Below are 27,234 nucleotides of genomic sequence, written 5' to 3'. Positions count from 1 at the left end.
GGTCTTCTGGTCAAGATAATGAGACCGTGTCTGTTTGGTGTGTGTGCCCAGTAGATCCAGGATGCACACACACTAGTGACCAGGGGCCCCTTCCTGTGGAGGCCATGACATTATGGAAGCCCAACCCAGAATTTAGCTGTCTCCCAGGGGTGAGGACAAGGGAGAAACATCCAAAACTAACTAAAGCTTAAACCTAAATGGTTGAAGAATTACTATGACTTTTCTGCCAGGAAAAATGTGAGCTCAAAAGACAGATTAAGCTGAATTACAGAAAAATAGTCATATTTTCAACACACTCACGGATGTGACTTGAAAATATCATTCCTGCTATTTCACTAACCTGGCTTCTGATGGAGTTACTTCATGACCATGTCTTCCGTCCCTTCCTCAAGAAGCCCAAGAAGAAGTTAGCCCCCGCATAAGGATGAGCCCCACAGAAACAGGAGAGTCCTCCCACATCTTATCATCCCAGATGCACCAAAGCCAAGCAACCCTGCGGTGTTAGTGGAATCCCATAATTCAAAGCTCCAAAAGGGAAATGGTCATACGTTTTCTAACTCCAAGTGTGCTCTTGACCTCATTTTGCAAGGGCTAAGCATCTAGTCTTGGAACATGGAAAGGAGAAGAAACAAATGCAAAAGGCTTGATTGTTAAAGTGTCATCTCAGGCTTCATCAAGAAGTCTGGCCATCAGAGCTTTATTTCCCTGTGTCCAAGGTTCAGAGTCCTTCACCCTTCAGCCAGCTGAACAAGTAAGTCTGATCAAGGCGCAGACTGGCGGCCTCTCCAATTTCAGCTAATAGCCAACATTCAGTTCCTGAGCAACCAGAGCCGTGTAACAAAGACTTGCTTCTCCAAGCTTGATCCAGTCTAATGGGCACTCTAATCCCTCTGAAGACCCAAATCAGCACGGCACAGTCAGAACATCTAATCTCTCATTTTCATTCAATAAGCCTAATGCATTTCATGAATATGGATGGCAAAGTTGACAACAATCATTCTAAGCCTGACTTTCTGTGATGTTAGCAGAGTTGGGGAGGACAGAGGATATCACTTGTGTTCTCTCCCCAGGATGACCAGTTGAATCAAATAGAAGAGACCATGGTCAAATTCCTTTATCACCAAGGTTACAATGTCAAACCTTGGGGTCACTATAGGGAACTATACACCCATCTCTAAAAAAGAAGTCCATTTTTGAAAACAGGCCTTCATTGCCTATGTCAGCCAGAAGGTAGCCATCCTAGATGGTGTTGAAAAAAATTTCTGTATTAGCACAAATCATTATCATCAAGATCATAATGTAAGAACCTAACACTGGGATTAGTGTAGGCTTCGAGATGATGTCTGTGAAGATATTTTGTGACCTATAAAGTGACCATGATAGATGTTCTTGTTGATATTGTCAACATCACCAGTTTGATTCCCAGTGCTGTTTCCCATAGCTCAACATCTGCAGAACTGGAATGATGATAAGATGATTCTCTAGTTCTTTAATCAATGTCCTAAGATTTAAAAACTAAACTGAGTCCATCTGCTCACATATACATTAATACAAACACAGATGTAATGGACAAGTACTCACACCTACATGTAAACCAGACAAACCCCTAGACGTGCAACACTCAACTCAGAACCTACCCCATCCCATGCACACTAAGCTTTTCACGCCCCTCAAAGCCACACAGATATACGCCCACAGCCAGCCACCATGTTGATTCCGCAGAACTCTACACTCTCATGACAAAAAGAAGCACTTAATTATTTCCACAAGTAGAACACTGGGCCTTCAGCCTCTTGTTGACACTCCCTGCAGTTCTGCCTCCATGTCTGTCGAGGGATCATTACTCTGCTTACTGTGACTTCAAGCTGGACCAGCAGAAGTGGGAGGGAAAGGAAGACCTTTAACCAAAATGCTGAATTGCTTCCAAAAGGCCCAGTGAGTGAGTGTGCCTGAAATCTGGCAGTCAAGCAGATGGTGAGCAGAGAAGTGTCACGACCTGACAATTTGACTATCGGCCTGTTCCAGATGGAGGGCTCAAGTGAGGTGGGAGACTTGTGGGAAATGTCTTTCCAAATTCAGAAGCCTAAGGTATGTATGTGGGCCCATGACTTAGTCCTCCGAGGACAGCATCACCCCATAACCCATGCAGAAAGCCCTAACAAATGGAATCTAGCCAGTAGGGTGAATGAAAGACAATCGGAGTCTTCAAACCTGTGAAGAAAACAATGAGACATCGCTAACTCAGAATCTGTGATGGTTCCAACAAGGCCTGGGCAAAAGCTTGCCTTACCTTCATTCTGCTTATGTAGACAGTTTTGCTCAACAAAAGTTCCAGCCATCTACTTAAGAGAAAAACTATTTTTGAAGGCCTTCCCAGAGCTGCAGAAGCATTCATCAAGCTACAGACACTAATCTTAGCTATCTTAAATTCAATTTTAAAAGTATTTTGGGGGAGCCTACTATGTGCCAAAGTCAACCTGCTTTCTAGTTACTGTGTGAGTTTTCATACACAAAGTCATGTTACTTTCCAAATATTCTATATTTTGAACTTGCTGCTAATTCAAGCTGGTTTCCCATGCCTCAGTGAACGTAAGAGAGGTGCTCACGTCACTGGACAGGTTGATAAGCTCCTTTGGGGCACTTGGACTCAGCAGTGAGCACTGAACCAACTTCCAAGCACTGTTTTAACCCAGACTGGGGAGTAGCAGGGGTGGGCAGGGATGATGACAGGACCATCAGGGGTAGGAAGGCATTAAATTAGACCTCAGAGAGAACTTCCTGTCCTGTAGATTTCAAGGCAAGCCAAGAATTTCCCTCTGAGAAGAGATGAATCTTTTTCCTTTGGATAGGAAGACAACTCCCTTGTGGACCAGGAAAAAGACCTCTTGGGAAGAAGGAAGTATGTGGGGGGAGGCAGGGAGGGCTTCTGGGAGGGGGCTAGGGTCTCTTCCTCCCCGATGAGGCCCTGGAGTTCGCCAGACAAGTCTCACCCTGGGCTGTCCCCCCTGCAGTGCGCATCGAGGGAGGAGGGGTGCACCCCCGAGGAGACCACAGGAATGCCAAGCAGGGGAAAGGCGCCCGGAGCCAAGGGCTCCGGCAACGAGGATCCAATATCGGCGGGTGACTCCAGCCCCCGTAACAGGAGAGACCGTAAAGTATGTGCTCTGCTTCCCAACCAGCAAACACAGCAAATAACCAATTACTCCAAATAGCTAACAGATTTCGGCTCTGATTTCCCTCCCCTCGCCTCCCCTGTGCCTTCACTTGTCATTTGATGGGCGATTTGTATTTGCTCTGAGAAAATGAGAGAAGGAATGACTCACAAAGGAAGGTCCAGATTACACACAGTGACAGGCATCAAACCTCCCTAATCAGAACTAATGGGAGTGGGGGGAAGCCGGCTGCCCTGGCAACACATCTGAACCAGAGATATTTTTAAAGAAGTACAGTTTTGTTACTTTCAAGTACATACAATAATTCTTGCTGAACCAATAGTGCCAAATACATGTCCTTAAGAAACCTACTTTAAGGAGAAGATAAGTACTTTCCTAATTAGCACATTTGATATATACAAAAGTACAGGTAAAAAGACTTCATGTTATTAAAGTTAAAATACTTCCCCTGAAACTCTCAAGGTCAGAGATGCAAGCACGTTGCACTGAGGCAAACTGTCTTGGCTGCCTTCTGGAAATGCTTCCTCACTTGGGAGCCACACCCTGTAATTGATTCCTTTGCTCAGAAAACCTTTGCTTCAAAGTCTTTGGATAAATTCTTGTCAGTATCCATGAGCTGCAACGAAGCATTCCCCCAAACCTTGGAATTAAGGGAAATAGGGCTGCCCTTAGAGAATCAGACCATGAAATCAATGCGGGGGGTGGGGGGGGGGCGGTGTTCAGAGCAAGGAGAGACTTCTACACGGAGCCTGAACCATAGTGGGTTCAGTACTAATACACCTAGGGAAAGACTGTGTCAGGGAAAAAATGAACTGATCAGTCCTGGAAAGAGAAGGGACGAGGAATTGACTGTTCCTAGTTGTTTACACCAGCATCACCAAGGGGATGGTCCCCAGCTCAGGGACTAAAGCTGTTCCTACCATTGGAGATGGATGTTTCAATCCATTTTGGACTGCTGCCACTCAATTTCAGATCCCAGAATCTCTCTCCTCATTATGATTCTTTACTCATCTCCATTCACAATTTGACTTCCCAGTTGCTAAGCCTTTAGAGAGACCACAGGCCAGATCCCAAGGTCACATCCTCAAGACAAAAGTATTTGTCACTGTAAAATCATAAACTGGCAACCCTGGTTTAGAAACTTGTATCATATGCATCTAGTCCCAAGAAAATTGACCCATCAAGTGTCTAAACTCACAATGTCAAGGGTCCACACAGCCAAGACTATAGAAACGTCCCTAAAGCAACACACCTGCCTGGTCTTTCCCTTCTGGGAAAGAGTCAGCTCTCCTTTATTTAAGAAACTCCTATATCGGAGTCCATGCATAAGAAGTGTGGCTCTCACCTAGCCAGCCAACATCTGACCGACACAACCAACACAGAAGACAAACTTCAGCCCAGTAGAAAAGCCCCTGATCCTGTTTTCTCTCTTACTTCTCCCACCTTGCTGGATTCCTAGCTGACAAAGTAAAATTACAGCAACTTTAGACTGTTTCTGTCTTCCTTTCATCTGAGTTTGAGATTAGAAGGGGCCTCTGCAGTAACGGAAGTGCCATCTGAACTCCTGGTACTTGACAAGCAAGGACTTCCCTCTGCAACAATAGGAAGAAAAGATTAAGGTTCAAAATAAGGAGGATAATATGAGGACTAAGGCAAGTATTAAAGAGTTGAATAAAAATGGAAGAAAACAAATGATCAATTTATGGTCACAGGAAGTCTCCAGAGGGTCTCACAAACAAGAAGTTAGAGTATTGGTCCTGAAGGAAAGAGAACGTACATGAAGACATCATGACTGTCAAACTGAAAACTCTAACAGAGACCCAGCAAAATGGCAAACTGGAGGACCAGAGAAACTCTCCAAGTGGGAACACCTAAATTAACAAATAATATACATTTAAAATCCTTTTTAAAGGGCTGAACTGATGGGAATATAAAGAAGATCCTTGGGTGCAAATGAAAATCAAAAAGCCAAAGAAATAAGGAGCCAAAATGCAAATTGACTGTGTGGTCCAAAAAGCCCAAGCCAAACATTTAGTTTTAAGTGAATCTGGGTTTGTAATATTTCCAGGCATTTGGTAAAAGTAACACATGTACTCTCTGAAAGAATGTGACTTTCATCCAGGCCTCAAAGAACTCTCAGATAAAGTTCCAAGGAACATGAGTTCACAATCAGAAATAGTGAAACACATAACGAACAAGGCACCATGAGTGAAAGTCAGTTAGAAACAACTGCAGACAGACCTATTGTGACAATAGAAAGCAGAATTATCAGAAATAGAATTAAGGAAAAAAAACTGTTTAAAAACTAAAAGGCATTAAAAATATGGCAAGGGAATAAGAGACTTTCAAAAATCAACAAGCAGATTTGGAGGACAAAAGAGAACTTTTAGAATAAAAATATTAATACTGGGACTAGAAACTCAATAGATGGGGCTAGCCTTTAGAAGCAACTTAAGACAGTGAACAAGGATCTACCGTATAACACATGGAACTTTGCTCAATGTTATGTGGCAATCTGGATGGGAGGGGAGTTTGGGGGAGAATGGATACATGTATATGTATGGCTGAGTGCCTTCACTATTCACCTGAAAATATCACAACATTGTTAATCGGCTATATCCTGATGAAGTTTTTTAAAAGACTTAGTGAACTAGAAGACATATCTTCAGAAATTAGCCAGAATGCAACACAAAGAAATAGGACATAAAGTTGAACTGCCGTGGAGAAAAGAGCAGGTCCATCATAGATCTAATTTTCAGTTCCAGAAGGAAATGATAGAATGACAAATATGCAATATTTGAAGAGATAACTATCCAGAACTAATTAAAAGCAAAATGACAGTCCTCAGATTTAGGAAGACATCAACACAAAGGAAGCCAGAAGATAGTGAGATAGGATCTTCAAAATGATGACAGGATATAAGTGTCAGTGAAACTAGTAGTTCCAAAATAACGGTGAAATAAAAATACTTTCAAAAAATAATTTAGAAGTGAGAATGTTTATAATGAACTGATCCTAATTATAGGAATTTCTGTAGGCTCTTCTTCAGGAAGAAAGACGATCCCAGGATGAGGAAGACTGGTCTATCAAACAAAACAGTCAATGTGGGTCTAGCGAAAAGAAAAAAAAGAATACTTAAAAAAATAACACTGCTTTGAAAAATGTCATTTATAGTGGTAGAATTAAAATATTGAACAAAAGTTCATAATTGGTAAGTGACTAGAATTAAAGCATCCTAAGTTCCTTGTAATATTTTGGAGGTAGCTATAAATACCACTTAAATTTAGGTTTTGCTAAGTTGATTATACATGTTATAGTTTCTATACTAACGACTAAAGGAATAAAAACAATGTATAGCTTTGAAACTGAAAAGGGAAGAAGGAATGAAAAGATGGGGGGATTTTTCAATACAAAAAATGAGAAAAAAAGAAAAGAGTAGGACTAATAGAGACACAGAACAAGATGGCAGAAATAAATCCAATTATATCAGTAAAACACAATATATTAGACTGTCCAACTCTCTAAGAGTTTATGTCAGAATGCATAAAAAAAGAATCCATCTATTTGCTGTTCATCAGAGAGATACCTAAACATAAAGTCACAGAAAAATTGAAAGTAAAAAGACAGAAAAATATATATTAGGAAAACACTAACCAAGAGAATATGGTTTAGTTGTATTAATATGAAACAAAGCAGAGTTTAAGGCAAAACTCATTAGTAGGGATTTTAAAAAGCAAGGGGTGGTGGTTTGCTACATATCATTAAAAGATTGAATTTTCTAGGAAGATATAAGAATGCTACAATGTTTGTGCCTAATAACACAGCATCAAATATATAAAGAAAAAGTAGACAGAGATCACAAAGAAGAACAAACATAAGTTAGGAATTTCTAAAACATACTTTTAAACAATTCAAGTGTCAAAAAGAAGTATGACAGTAATAAGAAAATACTCAGAACTAGAAAACAACAAAAATATCACGTATCACAACTTGTGGGATGCATAAATCAGTACTTAGAGGAAATTTTATAGCCTTAAATGCTTACACTAGAAAAGAGGAAAGTTTGAAAATTGATGAACTAGACACCGCACTTAAGAGGTTAAAAATATAACAAGCCCTCTAAAAATCAAAGCAAAGTGTTAGTCACTCAGTCGTATCCATCTCTTGCGACCCCATGGACTGTAGCCCACGAGGCTCCTCTGTCCATGGAATTCTCCAGGCAAGAATACTGGAGTGGGTTGCCATCCCTTTCTCTAGGGGATCTTCCCAACCCAGGGATGGAACCCAGGTCTCCTGCATTGCAGGCATATTCTTTACCATTTGAGCCACCAAGGAAGCAAAGAAAATAATAAAGGAAACAACCAGAAGCTAGAAAACTAGGAAACCATAGAGCTAAATCAGCAAGCTAAAAATTGGTTCTTTGAAAAGATTTTTTAAAATCTGACAAATTCTGGCAAGCATAATAAAATACAACCTTAGAAATGAAAGGGAACATAAATAGAAGGTGAAGAAAATTTTTTTAAAGTAAGAGGTTGTTATGAAAAATCCTATGTCAATAATTTTAGGAAGAAACGGATAAATTCCTATAAAATATAAATCACCAAAAATGACTCACACAGAAACAGAAAATCTCAAAGGTCCTATAAACATTTTTAAAAATTGTATCAGCAGTTTAAAATATCCCCAAGAAGAATACTAAGTCTAGACAGTTTTACAAATGAATCTACCAAAACCTTCACGCAACAGATAATGTCAGGCTTTTGTCATTTATTCAGAGACTAGAAAAAGAGCAAATATGCCTCAAGTCATTTTAGAAGATTAGTATTATCTAGACACCAAAACCTGAAAAAAAAACAGTATTAGAAAAAGAAGTCCCAAGCCATTATAATTCATAAAAATTGATGCAAAAAAATTCCTAAGCTAAATATTTACAAACTGAACCCAGCAATGCAGAAAAAAGATAATGTAACATGACCAGGATAAATAGTTTCAGAACTGCAAAGTTGTTTCAGCATTAAAAAAAAATAAACTATTAAAATAATTCACCACATTAACAGATTAAAAGAGAAAAAACATATGATCACTTCAACAGATCCATAAAGAACATTCAATAAAATGTAACATCATTCATGATAAAAACTCCTAGCTTGCTAATAATCACTCAGCTTATAAATTTCAGAGTCGGTGGCGAAACATAAATATTCCATTTTAAATTAGATTAGATAAGAATACTCTCTATTATCAGTTATACAAAGTATTAAACTTATGGTCCTAGTCAGTACAGTCAGACAAGAAAAGCAAACAGCTAAAAAGAAAAAGAAATTACAAGTACACAGAAGAATCAAAAATTCTAAAGAGCCAGTTCTTTGGATGAAAAATAACCATAAAATAGATGAAATGCTATTAAGCCTAATGAAGCAAAAAATAAAATAGCATAAATTACAAAATCAGGAATGAACAGATAAAAAACAGAACAGATACAGAAGCATTTTCTTTTATTATAGTAATATGTGTAAATCCATACCAACGTAATAAACAATATCTGATGATGTCTAACGCACCAAATTGAAGACATAGAAAGTGATCAAAGAATCTCCTCCCAAAAATAGATGCTGGGCCCAGTCTTACAAAATGAGTACAGAACAGACACATCTTATCCAATTGTATAAAATATGTATTCCGGAAGATCTTCTATAATTCAAAACTCACATCTTATAACCACCATTTTCAAGAGAAGATGATAGGTATCCTGTTTACCAGCTAAACCATAAATACAATTCATTTGGCCACCACCTTTTAAATTACATGACTATTAATCATTTTTTAAATTTAGATTGATTCACAATATTACACATTTTATACACAAAACAAGGCTATTAAAATACCATGCAATTTCCAACTTGCATGATTGAAATTCATAAAGAATCACTCTCATGTAGTTTCAAACCTTTAAATAATTGTTCTCATCTCTTAGAGACTGTTCAAGAGCACAGAAAATGAGAGTACACCTCAGAAAATATTTTATGAAACTCATTTAAAACTCTGATGGCAAAACCTAACAAAGACAACCTAAAAGTAATACATATGAACAAATATGCAAAAATCCTACATAAGTAATAACAAATCTAACTCAATAACTAACACATACCAAAACTTCTCCTTACAAACTTCCCCTAAACCAGGATTAACAAAAACTAACCAGTCTCTCTGCTAACAATTGAAGGTCCAGAGCAGATGAAAGCCTGCAGCTAATCTAATTTATCCACTGCAGCTCCCAGAGATGAGTTGAATGTTCACCAAGAATTGTTTGTTCCCAAATCTGCTCATGCCACTTGTATTAATATTGTAATTGGATCAATAAGCATTATAAATACATATAGTTTTAATTTTAAAAGAAAGGGCATTTTATCTATGAAAATTAATTTAGTGCTATTGATGTTTTTTAATGGTAAAAATTAAGTACGAGTGAAGCGACCAAAAAAAGGTATGAGGGGATCTTAAACCTTAAAAGAACTCCACATTCAGGTTCTTTTGCACCTACCATTAAGATCTCAAAAACTTTAATAAACCTAAAGGAAAAATAATAAATAATGCATTTCAGATGTGTTTTATACCAGAAGGACAACATAACACTCAAATAGCAGACTCAAATTTAAAGAGGCCTTGGCATATATCAAATGATTGTCAAATGAAGATACATGGATATGATTAAAAAGAAAATGTTTATGGTACTTATATTTGATTTTAATGAGTTCCTATTAAACCGACTTCTTCAGTTAGCCAACCAACTACCTAACCTGATTGACTGCATAAGAAGACTTCATTTGTAGTCAGCTATAATACCATGACCATTTGACTGATTTGGGTTTACCTCAGGAATGCAGGACAATTATATATATCAATATATATGTATATGAACAGAACAATGGAAAACAAAATGATCATCTTGATAAATGGCACTGGATAATATTAAACTCCCATATCTAATTTTTAAGCTATTAATCTTGTGGTTCAGCTGGTAAAGAATCCGCCTGCAATGTGGGAGACCTGGGTTCAATCCCTAGGTTGGGAAGATCCCCTAGAGAAGGAAAAGGCTACCCACTCCAGTATTCTGGCCTGGAGAATTCCATGGACTGTACAGCCCATGGGGTAGCAAAGCGTCAGACACAACTAAGCGACTTTCACTTTACAAAATCAAAAATATCTACCTGAAACTACCAATCATTATCATAATTAATTAATGGGAAAATGACAGAGAATTTCTCATTAGAATCAGTAACTAAATAAGTTTGCTCACTAGCATCTCAATTACCAAATGTTATTCTGAAAAAAGGAATAAGGTAAAACTATTACAAAGAAAGTGACATATTTATTATTGTTTGAAGAAGACAACCTTAGCTGCTTGAAGAATTCAACTGGATCAATTAACCACTGTCAGAAGTAACAAAGGCACTTAATAAAGAATCTGTTTCAAAGTAAATACACAAAAAAATATTGTTTTCCATATTCTAGCAATAACCAGCTAGACAAAATAATAAGAAAAAAAAGACACCATTTGGGTAGCAAAATAGGCTATAAAGTGCCTATTGAATAAACTTGACAAGAAATGCACTAGACCTATTTAAAGTAAACTAAAAATAACTCTTCTAAGGGACATAAAATAAGACAATTATAAAAATTAAGAAATTAGGACTTTCCTGGTGATCCAGTGGTTAAGAATCCACCTGCCAATGCAGGGGACACGGGTTCAATCCCAGTCCAGGAAGACCCCACATGCTGCGGAGCAACTCAACCCAGGCACCACAACCACCAAAACCCACACACCCTGCAGACTGTCGCCATTGCAGGGAGAAGCCCGTGCACCGCGACAAAGAGCGCCCACTCACTGCAACTGGAGAGAACCCACACGCAGCAACAAAGACCCAAATGCAGTCAGAAAGAAATACATAATTTTTCAGCCTTTTTTAAAAAAAGAAATTCAACGTCCTGTGATGGGAGAAGAGTTAAAACTTTATGGATATCCATACAATGGAATGACATGCAAACATTTTGTCAAGAATATAAACATATGGAAGAACATCTACAATACACTTTTAAGTAAAAGAAAATTCAGATTTTTTAAAGTATGATAAGATTTAGGTTTTATTTTTTAAGTAATTAATGTGCGTAAGAGATATCTATAAATATAGGCACATCAAAATCTCAAGTGTTCATCACCAACTGGTAGGAATACAGGTGATTTTAACTTTCCCGCCTTATACTTTATCGTATTTTCTGTATTTTCTACAACAGAAAAATCAGAAAACACTTAAAATATAGATTGCCTCCTCCTAGAAGCCATAAAGCACCCAATACAGCGATGCCACCTCTTGACACCATGAATGAAATTTTACTTTCAGGAGGTCCTATATCTTAGGTTCCCCCTACAGTCCTGGGGCTCCCCTTGGCCCTCAGCATGGGACTTCGGGAGTGCATATTGAAAGCTAGACACAACAGCCATCTTCCCAGAAGGACCCATGATCCTTAAAGATAACACCTAGGAAATCAGCTCAGGAGGACAGAAGCAGCACTAATGGGAACCGCAGGTGTGAACTGTGGGCCCCAGCAGAGCACTCAGCACCTGCTGGGGACAGCCAGGGTTCTGCAGTATCACTTGCTTCTTGCCCACAAAGGCCTCTCATGTCCCACATCCCAGCAGTCAGGGTCCAGAGACCTCCCCGTTTCCCCTGGCCCATGCAATCCCAACCAAGACCCCAGCCCTCACACAGGGAAGCAGGATTAAGGTAAATCCCAGGATGCACCAAGAGATAATTCAGACTCATCTGTTTCTGAGAATCTTCCCTTCGCTTTCTCCCCACCTCTCCATTACCGCTCAGGGCAGGTTAACTGTTTTCTGCCAGGGCTCCAAAAACTCCTTTCTTCCCCTCCCACCCCCACCTCCTCTGCTCCCTTCCTAACTCTCTAACCCCACCCAGTCCCCCCAGGGAAATCAAGGTGCCCCCAAATAGGTAAACAATACATACATGAAGACTGGATGGAGAAGATGCCATGTTAGTGGGGGCCAAGCCCGACAGACCATCTGCAAACTACAAATTAAACAGGCTGGTTAGCAACAGGATTAGAAAAGCCACAACAGGGAAGACTGGATGGTCCCAAGGAAGCAGAACTCTCCACGTAGGCACCCTCTGCTCTCTCTCCAGGGAGGCTACAAAAGCTGTGGGAGGAATGTGTGCTTTGGAGTTGGACAAGTGTGGCCCCAAATCCTGGCCCCAGTGCTCTATGTGACCCTGACCTCTCTGAGTCAGCATCTCCATCTGGAGAATGGGCACAAAGCCTTGAACTGTCACAGAGCAGCAGCGAGTGTGGATGAGATGAAGGCTGAGCATGCCAAGGACAAGGAGAGGCACCTGCGAGGGCTCAGTCCTTGCCTATCTCCTGCCTGCTTTCTCAGGGCCCTGGGCACCACTGACTGCACTCTCACAGGCCCTCCCAGCCTTTCAATCATCCCGACCTCAGACATCCACCAAGCTCCGCACCATCGCTGGTGGTTTCCCCCAACAGCTGAGCCACGCCAACCCCTGCTTGGGCACCATTCCTAAGCCAGTGCAGGTTTCTGAGTCTTCTGTCCTCAAAGGCAGACATCAGGGCATCATACAACTTCGCCCCAAACCAGCCTCATAAACACGCCACCTCCTAAAACAGCAAACCTACTGCCTTATCCTTTGGCACCAGATCCTTGCTTGCAATCTCACAGTATGGTTGAATGGATGAATCCTTGGGCTGCGGGGTCCAGGAGAGCCTTGGTGGGGGTCAGGGCTACAGGCAGGGTAACATTTTGGGGGACCACTAAAATAGCCCTGGAGGAGGTGATGGGGTCCTGGGGGGACACATTCCTGTCTAGGTGGAGGTGGCCAGGAGATGCTTTGTGGGCAGAGGAGACAGGAGCTGTGAAGGGCAGAGGTGTGAATCAAGCGGCACCGCCAGGCTAAACAGTCCAGGGAGGCAGGTGAGCGGGGTGTGACTGGAGCGGGGAGGAAACAAGCGGGGACCCAGAGCTGCCAGGAGGAAGACCCTCTCTCCTTTCGGCCTGGGGTAGGGGGCTCTGGGAGTCTCCACAAGAGGCCAAGCCCCGGCAGCCTTCCTTCCTCGGCAGGAAGGTGCAGGGAGACCCACTCGCCTGGGGTCAGGGAAACGCAGAAGAGGTAGTCTGGGAACTCACAGTCCCCTCCCTGATCTGTGAAGGGAGCCTCACTGAGGGGCACCCTGGCCTCGCCTAAACCAGCCCTCGGCTGTTCAGGCCCAGGAGCACAGGCAGGAGGGCAGAAGGGCTGGGCACGCAGCCACGCCACTGGAGGATTCCAGGGGGCTGGCTGCATGTCGGTGGGGGTGGCGTGACCCTTGAATAGACCAGATGAACTCCACGTGAAGCCCTCAGTGGCCCAGAGAACGGCCCAGCCAGGCAGCAGCTCTGCCCCTCTGGTTCTCATCCTGAACCTCACAGAAGCCTTATTGTTATTTTTAATACAGATCGTTTTTAGAAAGGTGAGAGGGAAACCGGCAGTTCACCAGTGCAAGAGGGAGAAAAAATAAAGCTAAACATAGTGCTCCAAAGGTCTGGGCCAGCTTCCGAAATTACACGTTCCCCTTTGGGATCCGGGCATAATTTGCTGCTCCGGTTCTGGGAGCACGTTCCCACCTTCACGGCGTCCCAGAGACTAAAACCGGAGCAGAAGGCTCAAAATTAGCCCGAGCCAGGAGCCAGGGAGCAGCCAGCCCAGCACCCCACCCCATACCCGTGGAGAGCAAGCCTCCTGACTCCTCCTGCACACTAGCCTGCATTTCCCCCAGAGCCTCCCAGGCCCATCACACACGTGTGTGTGCGCACACACACACACACACACACTCAGTATACCATCACACACATGCAGTCAACACACATACTGTCAACATACACATACCGCCCGCCACCAAGCCTTTGCCTCACTCCTTTGCCCACCAGGAAAGGCCTCCTCTCCCCGCTGCTGTTCTAACCCCTCTCACCAGCCCCCTCAGAGAAGCTTCCCTAATGACCTAGTCCACGCTGACCCTGCAGGCCCAGAGTCCCAGATCTTGGTGTCCCTGCTAAGCAAGCATTCATGTCTTTGCCATCACTCTCATCATCTCATATGGATCCACAACACAGACCTCCTGTCTCTGCCCACCAGAGGGGAGACTTCCCAAGAGCTCTCTCTTCCTCTTTAGCCCTACTCAGCCCACACACATCCCCCAACCCCAGTCCCTGGAGACTTCAAGAGCATACCCCTACTCATGGTGGTCTCTCAGAGCAACAGGAAAGGGTGACCTCAACTGGCGGCTCCCATGCCTGGAGGTGGGTGACGTGTGGGATAGACAAGGGGCATCACCCTTATGTGGGCCTCAAGGTCCTCTGGGAACAGCAGGGAGCCAGTTCCAGATGTGTTCCTGCACTGCTTGTCATCAGAATACAAGAACTAGTAGATGAGGAGGCGAAGACCCCAGGTTTGTTTGAAAGTAAAAGTAGAGCCTGATTCAGACTCAGAGGCAGAATGAGAGACAGGGAGAGCAGCCTGGAGTGGGGGAGTCGGCGGCGGGGGGAGAAGGACAGGACAGGGGAAATGCTGGGAGCAGTTCATTCACATTGTCTTCCTGGTTGGAGGCATTGTCTGTCTGTTCATTATTTTTCTATATTTTCCCAACTGTAGATAATAGACATACATTTATAATCAGAGAAAAATGAATATATCCTTTATTTCGAGGACAGTACTACACGGAATGAAACACCTCTGAGCCCATCTCTGAGGACACCCCTGGCCTGCCCTCAGAAAGTCAGGCATCAAGCCCACAATGCTTACAGCAGCAGCACTGAGCTTGCACATACATCTGTTCCCAGCCTCCCACCTCTCATGCACACTTACCCACGCACACACACTCACACCACCCCTATCCCCAGGCTGTGGTTCTGAAATCTACACAAAGGACAGCCGCACTGACCAAGAATACACTGCGGGGTTACTATCTGAGTCCCAGTCCCCTACAGAGGAGAGTCCAGGAAGCCATGACCCTCCTCACCCCCAGAGGTGGGTGTCCACTTTCGAACCCTGGAAGGCCAAGTAGACAGTTCTGTCTCATACATCCATCTCAGATCATCTCTGGAACTGGCCACTCTTAACGGACCAAAAGATTTCTAGAAACCTAAGAAACGCTCGGCCGTGGTGGTCAACACAATGACCTCAGCATCAGGTCATTGGTGACTTTTTCTAGCATGTGCAGCTCATCCCAGGAACTGGGCAAGGATGGGGAGAGGGTTCTTTGGCCAAGAAGATGCGACAGAGTGAGGAGACAGGAGGGACCAAGACAGAAGCCAGATGTGGTAAGAGAGCATTTGGAGCTGGAGAGGAGCCTTCTGCTGGATCCACAGCCCCAGCTAGTAAGCACAGCGGTGGGGCTGCATCACAGTGGGAATGGTAAGTTGGCCTGGAGACACAGGTTAGACAAACAGGAGCCAGAAAAGTCCCAATTCTGCTAGACTTCCCGTTCCTCCAGTCCCCAGAGACCAGGGCCCTCCATCCTACCTGCACTGGGGAAGGGGACAGGGGACAAGAGCCCAGCCAGAACTATCTGGAAAACCACCAGGTCTGGAACCCACGGTCTCCTGAGTCAGCCCTGGTCCTCCCAAGTCCTGCTCGGGGGATATGCAAGACGGAGTCAGTGAAAGATTTCCTGGACCAGCCAAATCAGATCAATGATCTCAGAGAAAAGCACAACATGGAATTGCTTTTTCCTGAAGCTGCCATCAGATCCCATCAAGACAGGGCTCCCTAGAGACTGGGACGGGTCTCTCTGCCGGCCTGGGGCTCCTTGACAATAAGGTTATGTCTCCTCCACCATCAGACAGGGAGCTGGATGAGGGCAGGATCCAAACCTCCTCCACCAGAGCAGGCAGAGCTCACTTCCCACTCTCCCTGTGGACCCCTGAGGCCCTGTGAGCCAGCCCCTCCCATGTGGACAAGCCTCACCCCCGCCCCACCCTCCGCCTGGCCAGCAGCTCGAGCCGTGTCCTCCCACAAAGAGTGCTGACCCTGCTCTGGCTCCTACCCCGGTCCCGGTTCACTCATGTCAACGCCGGGAGGACGTCCAGCCTGGGCCTACTCACTGTCTGCCTCTGGCTGTGCTTGTAGCCAGCAGGACCCGAAACAGTGCCGCCCGATCTGAGTCTGTAGACATTTTGAGGGCGGCACACACAGAATGGAAATCCTACGGGGCCAGCTCTACGCTACCCCACACAGACTCAGACGGCCAGCTGAGGGGTGGGAGCCAGCGCTGGGCACCAAGCTTGGGGCTAATTATCTGCCTCATCCAGCTACAAACACCCACCCAGGCCTTGAATGCAGCTGAATTCCATGTATTTGCAATTTCCATTTGGGTGTCCCCAGGCAAGAGAAGCTCCTCCTTAGCTCCTACAGAGAGTAGGCAGGATCCACCCACCCATTTATCCACCCACCCACCCATCTACTTATGCATCCATCCACTCATCCATCCACTCATCCATCTGTCTGTCTGGGAAGGCAGACCTTCCTTGAATGCCTCCTCTAAGCCAGGCCCTGTGCTGGCATTGAGGACACAAAAAGGAGTGGGTCCCATTCACTGCCCTGAGCCTAGTCTAGGAAACATGCTAACATTTAAGTGGCAGCATGACTTAAGGCAAATGCAGTGACCCAGAGAGAGACAGGACTTTCAGAAGAAGTGGAGGAGCCAGGGCAGAATCCTGGAAGGAGATGACCTCACCTAGGCTGAGTCTTGAGTGACCGGTGCTGGCCAGAGGTGTACCCAGCAGAAAGGGTGGTGGGGTGTGGCCCTGGAGAGCCAGAGAGGTGGGATAAGTGGGCAGCTGGGACCTTGTAAGGATGCTTAGCTCCAGTGACACTTGAGAGCAACTATAAAGCTCTTGTGTCAGCAGCAGTGTGGCCCAGGACTGAACACCAGCAATGTCCCCTTGGAAGCAGCAAAACGGTGAAAGAGATGAGTGCATGGAAAGAAGCAGAAATTCACCCTAAATGTCAGACAGAAGCCCCTGTAAGCACATCTCAGGAACAGCTTTGAGGACCCCAAGACCTACCCAGCACCCAAAGTTGTCCTCTTGCTCTCAAGGCTAATATTTGATTGATTGTTTAAAAAACCTGAACCCTTCCAAAATGCCACCCCTTCCCTGGTGAATAAATAGACTGTGGGCCTGAGGACACATGTGCTGTCAACATAAGCTGGGAGGCTCTGCTCCGGGCAGCCCAGAAGCTCTGGGAGCCCCAGGTGTCATGGGGCAGCCAGAGTCAAGCAAAGCCAAGAGGAGGGTGACAACGTGGAGCAGAGGAACAGAGCTGTTCAAGGCTGGTGCTCACAGTGAGGTCCGTGTCCATCTCCACTGTGATAAGGCTGGGGGGTCTCAGCCGTACAGGACCCACAGCCATCCAGAGCCCAAGGTGGGAAGAGTGATCCCCCCTCAGTAAGAGATGCCACAGGCCGCCTGCCATGCTGTTCGGCGTTGGCGCCTGGGTCACCAGGTGGAAGGGGCTTCCCTTGTGACTCAGCTAGTAAAGAATCTGCCTACAATGTGGGAGACCTGGGTTCAACCCCTGGGTTGGGAAGATCCCCTGGAGAAGGCAAAGACTATCCACTGCAGTATTCTGGCCTGGAGAATTCCATGGACTGTAAGTCCATGGGGTCACAAAGAGTCGCAAAGAGCGAGTTTCACTTCACCAGGCTGAGCACAGAGCAAAGGGCTGCCTCTTACCTGCCGGCAGGGTCAGACACCCTGGCAGTAAGGCCCTCCTCCTGCCCCTCCTCCCTCCCGCAGGTGGAGGGGATGGGGCGTGAGGGACTACTGGCTTGAACACAGACCCCGTCTTGACACCGCCTTCAAGCTGCCTCCAGGGTGCCAGCAAGCACGAGCCCATAGGTGAATCTCTCCCCAAGGAAGGTCCTAGCCACGGGGCTGGGCACCCCAGAGACTGCCAGTCACTCCTCACCCTGTCTTCCTTCTCTCTTTCTTGCTCCTCTCACCCTGATTTCCTGGGTGATCACCAGCGGCAAGCCCTCCACATGGTCTTCAAGGTGGCAGGGCCATTTTTCTCAGAGGCTTCGGGTCTTGCTCAGTAGACTCACAGAGTTTCCTGCAAGCCGCCACCCTGCTCACATCCCTGCTGGAAGCTCCTAACTGGGTCCCTCCATCTGTCAGGTGGCCAGCCACCAGGCTACAGGGGGAGAGTCTTATGGAGGCTGTGTGATGAGGGAGGGGGAGGAAGGCGAGGGGAGAGGGAAAACAAGGCAACTCTCGACGGGAGCCAGTGTCTGTCCTCAGGGACCCTTCCTACCTGGATGGGGATGAGGGGCTCCTTGTCGTCGATGTCGATCAGCACATCTTCCCCAGGACTGAGTAAGCTCACGTCATCTGGAGGGAGAGCCGAGTCCAGGCCTGAGAGGGGCTCCCCCGGGGCCTCCCCGCTCCCGAGCCGTGAGACTCGGCCTCGGGTCTCGTCACACTTCTCACTCCGTGTCTTCCTCTTCCTCCCCCCTCAGGCTCCCTGTCTCCCCAGGCCCCTCTCTCCTCATCCCTGTGATCCCTGCATCTCCCTCTCCTGTGGCCTTTTCCACACGACCTCTCACCACAGCATCGACCCCCACTCCCCAGCCTGGGGCCAGACAAGGTTCCCGCCCTTCCCTCCCATCAGCTGGGCAAGATTCACTTCTCACTCAGGTAAGAGGAGGCCTTCAGGACGTGCCTCAGTTGGAAAGCCCCCGGCCCGCCGCCCACCAACCAAGGGCCCCTCCCCTACCTGGGCCGCCCTGCGGGGACGGACTGTCCTCTGAGTACGGGTCACACAGGAAGCTCTCCAGGGAGCGGATGGTACACTGTCCCACCACAGGCCGGCGGCCAAACTGGCGGTTATCAATGACCTTGACAACGATGGGGGGACAGTACAGCTCCTCCCTGGGCAGCATCTGGGTGGAGGAAGAGGGAAGCTCTGGGCAGCAGCCTGACCTCATCTCTGGGAGGTCTCAGAGGGAGGGGAGCCCTTCTTCCCAGGACAAGTCCAAGGAGCAGAAAATGACTCTCAACCTACACCTAACCCCCAAGGGCCATCAATCCAAAGCAGTGATCGGCTGAGCCCAGGAGCGGGCCCATGGGGCAGAAGCCGCCCACCTCTCTGTCTGCCTCCTGAATGCTGCATGCAGAGGCTGACTTTCCCCTCAAGCTTTAACCCCCAAGCACATCCAACTCAGCCCAAAGTTAAAACAAGTCTCCTTTCCTTGAAGCCTCACTGGCCAGGGAAGGGGAGAAGGGAGAAGCTGGCCCAGGACACAACAGTTCTCGCAGACAGACCCCCTCAAAGTGGATACTCAAGAGTTGGCTTCCAGGCCCAGATTCTTCTCCCCCAACCCTAAAAGCACTTTGAACACAACTTGAAATAATTTATATTCTCTCCTTCGGTGGCGGCTTTGGCCCAGCCAAGAGGAGGCTCCTGTTGACAGCCATTGGGCCTGGAATTTCTACAGCACTTTCATCTTGCAAACCATTTTCCTTCCCTCAGACTTGCCTTACTCTGGTCACTAAGCCCAGGCAAACCAGGCTGCTCAGGGGGCTGGGGCCAAGGGCCGTGAGCCCATCTGCAAGGGCCCGGGGTGGGGCAGGACTAGGTCCAGGAAGATTTGGAGGAATCCCCGAAGGTCAGAGTCCTGGCAGACGGCCCCCGGTGAGTGAGGCCTGCCCTGAGAGAGGAAACAGCCACGGGTGGGTCCTTGGGACTCCCGTGGACTCGGGATTTGGGGAGACAGAACCAAGTTGGTGCCCTCTGTGCTGCCTGCAGGCTGCGACTCCTCTAGGAAGCAGACAGTGAGCATTTCCTCCCGTTCTCAAAGGAGGTGGGAGCAAGACCTGCAGGGAGTTGGACCCCAGGCTGCCTGGGGCTGCGAGGAAATTCTAAGCACCAGGACCCCGGTAGGTAGCAAACCGCGGGGAGGTCAAGCTCACCACTTCCATGAAGAGGGTGCAGATGTCGAAGTTGGGGTTCTTCCGGAGGTTCTTGATGACACAGGATTGCACAGACTGGCCCCCGCACTCCACCACCAGGCTCGGGGAGGACACGCTGGCCAGCTGGTAGCTTTTCATGTTCCGAAGACCCCACGCCAGGATCTGGGGGTGCGGAGTGAGGAGAGCAGCTGGAAAGGCCCCAGGCCCCAGGAAAGGCTGGGCCAGGAAAGGGGAGGCCCCCAACCCCCACCCCCGTGATGGGCGCAGGCTCACCTCAATGGCGGTTCGCTGGAGAACCGGCTTGATGTTCTGGGGGACCATGTAGATGTTGGTCTCCCTCTGGGGTGGCGGGTAGGGCAGGTCCGTGTCCTCCGACTGCAGGGCACGAGGTAGAAGGGAGGCAAAGGCAGGAGGAAGACCAAGGCAGAAAGACAAGAAAGGAGGACAGATGGGATGGAAAGAAAGTGCATGTGTGAAGAGACGCAGAAATAGAACGGCGGGGACACAGAAGGGGGCAGCCGGGCACACAGGAACAGGAGAGCTCAGTCAGTTTCCCAGGCACCCTCTTCTCCAGGGTCACACCACCAGCACCTTGGCCCAGGGATCAGGCGAGTCTGTTTCAGACAAGCCCCGGGCCCCCTCTCCTCCCACCAACGAGCTACTCGGGGGTCCCATCCCTGTCACACACACGTGTGCACACACGTGCACACACGTGCACTGTCCGGTCCAACCCAACACATCCACTTCAGCCTGTCTCGGTCCCGAGAGGACCACGTGCCCACCTGCTACCCTCTCCTGTGTCCAGCTCAGACCCTCCCGCCCATCACCCGCCCTGTGGTCCGTCTCCAGCCCCACAGAGCCACGCCCACAGGCCCCGGCCAGCCCCTAAGTCCCGCCTCTCACACCTGTCTTGAGATGTGACACAGCTGAACAGAATGCTTGTACTGTGGGCCAGAAGAGGTGCTTCCAAACAGGAGGAGGGGCCAGGAGAGCCTGCCACTCCAGGCACCAAAGGGCCTCCTGGGGGAGGCTCCTTCACACCGTGGGCAAGAGGTGAGGGTGTCAGTTCTGCCTGCTACGGGTCTGCCAAAAAGACTTGGGCAAGAACCCTGAAGAACTATTAATACACAGGGAAGCAGGTGAAGCACTACAAGCAGGTATCACTGTGGATTAGACGACTACCACGTCTGACAGTGGTTATGAACACGGGCTCTGGGTGTGAAGGAATCCCAACTTCACCACTTACTGAGTTAAATAAGTTATTTCACTTCTCTATGGCTCAAGGGTTTTCATCTACAAAATGGTTATTAAAAATTATCAACCTCTGAAGCTTAATATGAGACTTGAAGAAGCTGATAACATTTAAAAGAGGTCCTGGTTCATGTAAACTCTCAATAGGAGTCCACATGGCAACTTTGTGACAATTAGAAAAAGATGTCCCTTTCTGAAAGCTCTTCACTTCTATGTCAGAAAATCATCCTAGTTTACTAGTTTATTCGAACAAGACACTTTACTGCCACCTACTGGAAACTGCTATAATAAATAAAAATATACGATGTCTGCACTGGAAATCGCAGTCCCGTAGGTAGACCCAGCGCTCTCATGCAATGCACAACCTGAACTCCATCTACGGAGGCCCTGACACTCAGGAAATGTTAACTATAAGTCGAAGGGCTGTGCTGTGTGCTTTACAGAGCTCGCCTCTCATAATCACATTAAGAAACAATGGAGTCATCGGATTCATTCTCCAAGCAGACTTGCTCTGGGTTCCTTCCCAAAGGATGTTTCATCCATCTGCAGATGCTCTGACGTCACGGTGGGAGCAGCTTCGTCCCACCTCGTCCCTTCACAGCCAACCCCGGCTGTCACTCCTGCCCATGGCCTCATGACCTGCGGTGGTGGTGATTTCTAAAATCAAACCAGACCTTGGTCCTAGTCCTAACCTTGCGGCTTCTGAGCTGTTTGACCTTGGGCAAATTATTCAAACTCTGTGGTCCAGCACTCTCATGTGAAGATCCAGGATGACACCCTTACAAAATTGCTCTGAGAATTTAACAAGAGAACAAATATGAAGTGTTTCTGGCACACGGGAGGTGCTTAATAAAGAGCAGGGACTGTAGCGATCAGTGTATTGTTGGTAGTGCCACTGTTTTCATCACTAGTGTTGCTGTTGACCGCCCCCCCACCCCACTGACTGAGCAGAGCTGAGCCATCAGACGCACCTCTCAGAATAGCACCAGCTTCATAGCTATCCCAACGTCACCAAAGCACAACGTGAAGGAATTCATCATTTTCCTCCACACCCACAAGGCAGGTGACAAGATGCAGGAAGCACCCACATTTTCAGACTGAGCAACAGATGCCATCAGAAGGAAGAGTGATGAGCAGGCCAGCCCTGGGCACACCCACGGGCCGCTGTGCACGTCAGTCCACATGACTGGTGCCCCGGAGGGTGGGGGCAGAGCCCGCAGTGGCCTGGCCGCTGTGGACATGCCTGGCTTGGTGTCCACCCGTGGCACTCCAAGGCCACCTGCTGTGACAACTGTGTAGCAGGGGGCACCTCATTTTTAAAAAGGTTATGCCTGGAAGCCTGCTAGTGGCCTGCTTGAGGCTGATGCCCAGCCAACCATGGGCCCAGGGCCAAAAGTCCATGATAAAACGGACAAGTAGAAGAGGTCAGGAAGGGAACAGCCCCAGGATCCTGGGTGGGGAGGCAGGAAGACCAAACTTTCCTCACACGGTTGCAATGTTCTCCTGAAATCACCAGGAAAACTCAGGAGTACATTTCCCCCCAGAACACTTCTCTCCAGGCCCCCAAACTCTGGGCAGCGTCCCTTTGGTTGCTTGTCCCTCACTTTCCATGCCCCACCGCCCCGCTGGGCTCCCTCGAGCTCCTCGTGAGGACACTCGTCTCTCCGCGCAGTGGCCCAGGCTCCCCACTGCAGGAACCTGGTCACGGAGGAGGGCAGGGAACAAGAACCTGAGGAAGATTGGGCTCCAGTACCGTTGGCAGGAGGCCCTGGAGGAAGAAGGCAGGTGCACACAGCTGTGGAGGCCAGGCCCGGCCGGCAGGAAGGAGAGACAAGCAGAAACAGCAGTTAGGGGTGTGTCCACGGGGCAGCTTACCAGGCACAAGCCCCCCATTCTCATCCCAAGGCCACCTCCATCCACCATGCCACCCTCCGGAGTCCCAGCACATCCTTGCTCCCTGCCCTTTGCTGCCACTCCCCAGAGTCCCCACCTCTGCGGGGGCTCCCTCCTCCTGCCGGGAGCCACGCGGTCCTCTGTCCCCTCCCCACTGCACACACCGCACTGCATGCAGGCGCCTCTCACTGTCCCGGGGCATCTATGCGTCCCACGCCCTGCTCCCTGACCGGTCTCACCCAGCCCTCCCCACTTCTCCACGCTATCTGTGCGTGTGTTCCTGCCCCATCTACAGATGGTCTCAAGATCGCCTCTCAGGTCTGTCCACACCTTCTCTCTGGGCCTACTCTCCTCTCGCTCCCCGAAAAGGGCTGCCTCCATCCCCCGCCCCTCCCTCACTGCCCCACGCACTTGCTCTGCCCTCTGCACTCCCTCCCTGGAGATTCCTCTCTCCAAAATTAACAACAACCTGCTGGTAGCTCAAACTCAGCTCACAGGCTCCTATCTCTCTCCCTCCCTCAGCAGCATCTGGCCAGCTGACCTCGGCCTCCTTCCTAAAAGGGTCCCTCTGGCTCCTCATTGCTGGCCTCTCTGCCCTCTCTACCCGCTGTGGGCTGTGTCTCCAGGCAGCCTCCTCCTGCTCCTCAGCCCAGCCCTCTCCTAGACTTTCTTCTCCCACACATCTCTCCTAAGCCCCAGACTCACATTTCCCACCTTACTGCTATTTCATCCATGCATCCTTCCAGCCTCTCACACTGAACTTGTCCCAAACTGGATTCTCTAAGTTCCCCCTCAAACCTGCTCTCTTCAGATGTCATCTCAGAAACCAGCCCCACCATCCACCTGGACAGCCAAGCCACAGAGGCCCATGCCACCCTTGGCTCTCCTTCCCCCTCTTGGTCCCCAAGCCTTAAAGACCTGTCTCCCACAGCTCTCCCATGCCCACCCACCCATCTTCTTTCCTGGGTTTGGTTCACCACCCTCTTTTGCCTCCTCCTAAGTGACATCTTGGGCTTCCCTGATGGCTCAGTAGTATAGAATCCACCTTCGATGCAGGAGACGCAGGTTCAATCCCTGGGTTAGGAAGATCCTCTGGAGAAGGAAGTGGCAACCCACTCCAGTATTCTTGCCTGGGAGATCCCACAGACAGAGGAGCTGGGCAGGCTGTAGTCCATGGGGTTGCAAATGAGTCAGACCAACTTAGCAACTTAACACCAACACCACCACAAGTGATATCTGGCATCTGGCATCTGGCATCTGATATCTGGCATCTCATTCCAACAATGAATGAGAACTGTACTCTGCAACCAGGAGGCAATTTCTAAGAATGTCACTCTGTTTAAAACCCTTCAAAGTTTCCCCACCCACTCAGGATGAAGCCCAAACTCCTTGACGCGGGCTCCAAGACCCCTCATCTTCTAGTTCTGCTGACCTCTCTGGTCTCACATCTCACCACTAACTTTCCACTGCAGGACCCCAAGCAGTGACCAGCCACCTTCCCAGACACACTCAACACCCACCCTTCTGAATGCCAGCAGGCTGCAGGAGGCACCAGATTCTCTGTGAGTTTGGAGCTCACCGGCCCTCCTGTCCGAAGGACTCTTCCATCCACTTCATCTGGCTACCTCCGACTCAGACTCTGGGTCCATTTAAGTCTTCCCTGGAGCCCCAAGTTTAAGTTAAGGACCCCACAGTTTACAGAGCAACTTGTCCCATCACCCTGTGTCATTTCTATGTGTTTATTTGTCTGTGTCCCTTGTTAAACCAATGGGCTTCCCAGGTGGCTCAGTGGTAAAGAATCTGCCTGCAGTGCAGGAGACGTGGGTTCAGTCCCTGGGTTGGGAAGACCCCCCTGGGGAAGGAAATGGCAACTCACTCCAGTATTCTTGCCTGGGAAATCCCATGGACAGAGGAGCCTGAAGGGCTACAACCCATGGGGTGGCAAGAGTCGGACACCACTTAACAACTAAACTACCACAACCGACTTGTTAAACTAGCAATTCTGCATGCAGGGACCCCAGCTGAATCCCCTGTCCAATAAATAGAGGCTTAGGATCAGACAATTGAAAGGAGAGAGGGATGGCAGGGGAGAAAGAACTTACTCCAATACACTCTCCATCTTTCCCAACACTCTTGTCTGCAACAGCCTTGCATCCTCGCCAACACTCCTTCCCCTGGGCCTGCTCAGGGCTCCCTCTGTTTGCATGGGCTTCTTTTGCCATCTTCCAGAATCAACCACATATTTTAGGGCCTAGTTCAAACTCTACATCCTCCAGAAAATCTCCCCAACCACTCCAGAAACTCCTTACTACCCTCTCTCTGACTTCTTTTCCCTCTAAGTGACCCTGGGCTCCGGTTTCCCAAGGTCCTGACTGGTCTCCAACATCTCACACTTGAGAGTCCTGTAGTACCAGCCAAACGGCCACTCCTGTGCCCAAGTTTCTCCATCCAGTCGAGCCCATCTGAGAGGCACAATACCTCATTCCTGGGCAGCGATTCTCAGTAGGATGGGCTGCTATGACCCCTGTCAGCGCAGCCAGCCAGGGAGGGGGTGGATGCAGGCTGAAAGCACCGCAGGGGCATCCTGATTCACTGTCCTAAGTGTGACTGGGGACCCTGAGGACCACAGACCTCAGGGGCAGCCATACAACAGGAGGCTAATTAGATGAGCCGTTCCATGGTGGGGTCCACCATTTCCATGCTGACCCTCCCCACCCTGCCTGGATGGAGGGCAGACCCAGCGCTGCTGCACGGATGGGGCTCTGCAGGTGAGGAGGGTGCTCACCGAGATAGTGCAGGCCAAGAGGACACGGTCTCAAGGACAGATGAGGCTCTGTCCCCAACCTGAGCAGAATCCACCCTCTACCCACTCTCATCCATCCACCCCATTGGCCAGTTCAGTGCAGGCAACAGAGGCCATGGGCCATGAGGGTTGCTTCCTCTCCCAGTCCTAGAGGCCACCACGCGAGACAGCCTGGTGTTCATTCCCAGTGGAGGGGCAAGTGCAGGCGGCCCCTCCAGCCACGGAGGGCAGTGACATCACCAGTGGCCCATAGACACCCACTCCACCCTGCGGGGCACAGTCAGAGGACCCTCTGAACACTCAGACCCTGGCTCCTCGGGGAGCTCCCGGCAGGCGGGCTGGGAGGGCTCCACTGTCTGCCTGCCCCACCCAGCTCGTTAGGAACAACATGCTGCTCTAATTACACTTCCCAGGAAAAACAGTGTTTTAAATTAAAGCCTTGGGGGAGGGATAGGAGATTGTGGCAGGGGGGGACCACTGGGCTTATTCTCCTGATTGCAAAACACCAAATTTTTCCTTCTGGAGGATTTGGGGGTGCAGGAGGGTACATCTCCTGGATATCTCAGACTAAAAGCCATAGCTTGTTGTCTGGATTAGGAGGGGGATGGAGTGACATCTGGTTGGCCCCCAAGTCACAGCAAAAAAATCCATGAGTCCGCTCTCCCTTCTTCCAGGACATCCATCCACGGGGCAAGACAGTGGTAGCAGAACAAAGGGCAGTATTCCGAACTACACCCCCTGAGGTACTCAGGACTACAAGCCCTGATCCCGCCTGAAGGGTCCCCAGAAAGGGCCTTCACTGGCTCAGGGGCCCTCAGTTATTAAGGAATCTGCCATCACCTCTTCTGCGGTGTGTGTGTGTGTGTGTGTGTGTGTGCATGCGTGGATACATGCTCTCATGAGTGTACACATTTGCACACACTCACACGTGCCTGTGCGCTCTCCATTTCTCAGGAAATCTAAAATTGCAGTTTCTTTGAACTCCTTCCCCTTGGCAGCGCAGACCGCCTTTGTTCTCCAGACAAAAAGGAAAAGAAACGAGACAGAGGGCTCAGAAGAGGCGGGGAGAAGGA

General features: G+C 48.4%; 1 protein-coding gene across 23 annotated transcripts in view; it reads right to left on the bottom strand.

Moving 5' to 3' along the window:
* Positions 1-27,234, bottom strand: part of DYSF (dysferlin) — a 220,204-nt gene that overhangs the window by 47,115 nt on the left and 145,855 nt on the right. For 8 of the 23 annotated variants that reach the window (XM_061155686.1, XM_061155690.1, XM_061155695.1 and 5 more), the window contains 4 exons: positions 20,488-20,589; positions 20,215-20,376; positions 19,019-19,184; positions 18,557-18,633 (listed from right to left, as the gene is read on the bottom strand). In XM_061155686.1, the coding sequence (XP_061011669.1) occupies positions 18,557-18,633; positions 19,019-19,184; positions 20,215-20,376; positions 20,488-20,589 (507 nt within the window). Of the gene's footprint in view, positions 1-12,196; positions 12,260-18,556; positions 18,634-19,018; positions 19,185-20,214; positions 20,377-20,487; positions 20,590-23,218; positions 23,261-27,234 lie in introns of all 23 variants that reach the window. The other 15 variants (XM_061155676.1, XM_061155681.1, XM_061155675.1 and 12 more) reach the window with 3 other exon arrangements.

Source organism: Dama dama, chromosome 11, assembly GCF_033118175.1.
Source record: "Dama dama isolate Ldn47 chromosome 11, ASM3311817v1, whole genome shotgun sequence".
Taxonomy (NCBI): domain Eukaryota; kingdom Metazoa; phylum Chordata; class Mammalia; order Artiodactyla; family Cervidae; genus Dama; species Dama dama.
Note: the sequence above shows the minus strand (reverse complement) of the source record. Positions and strands in the feature narration are given on the sequence as shown.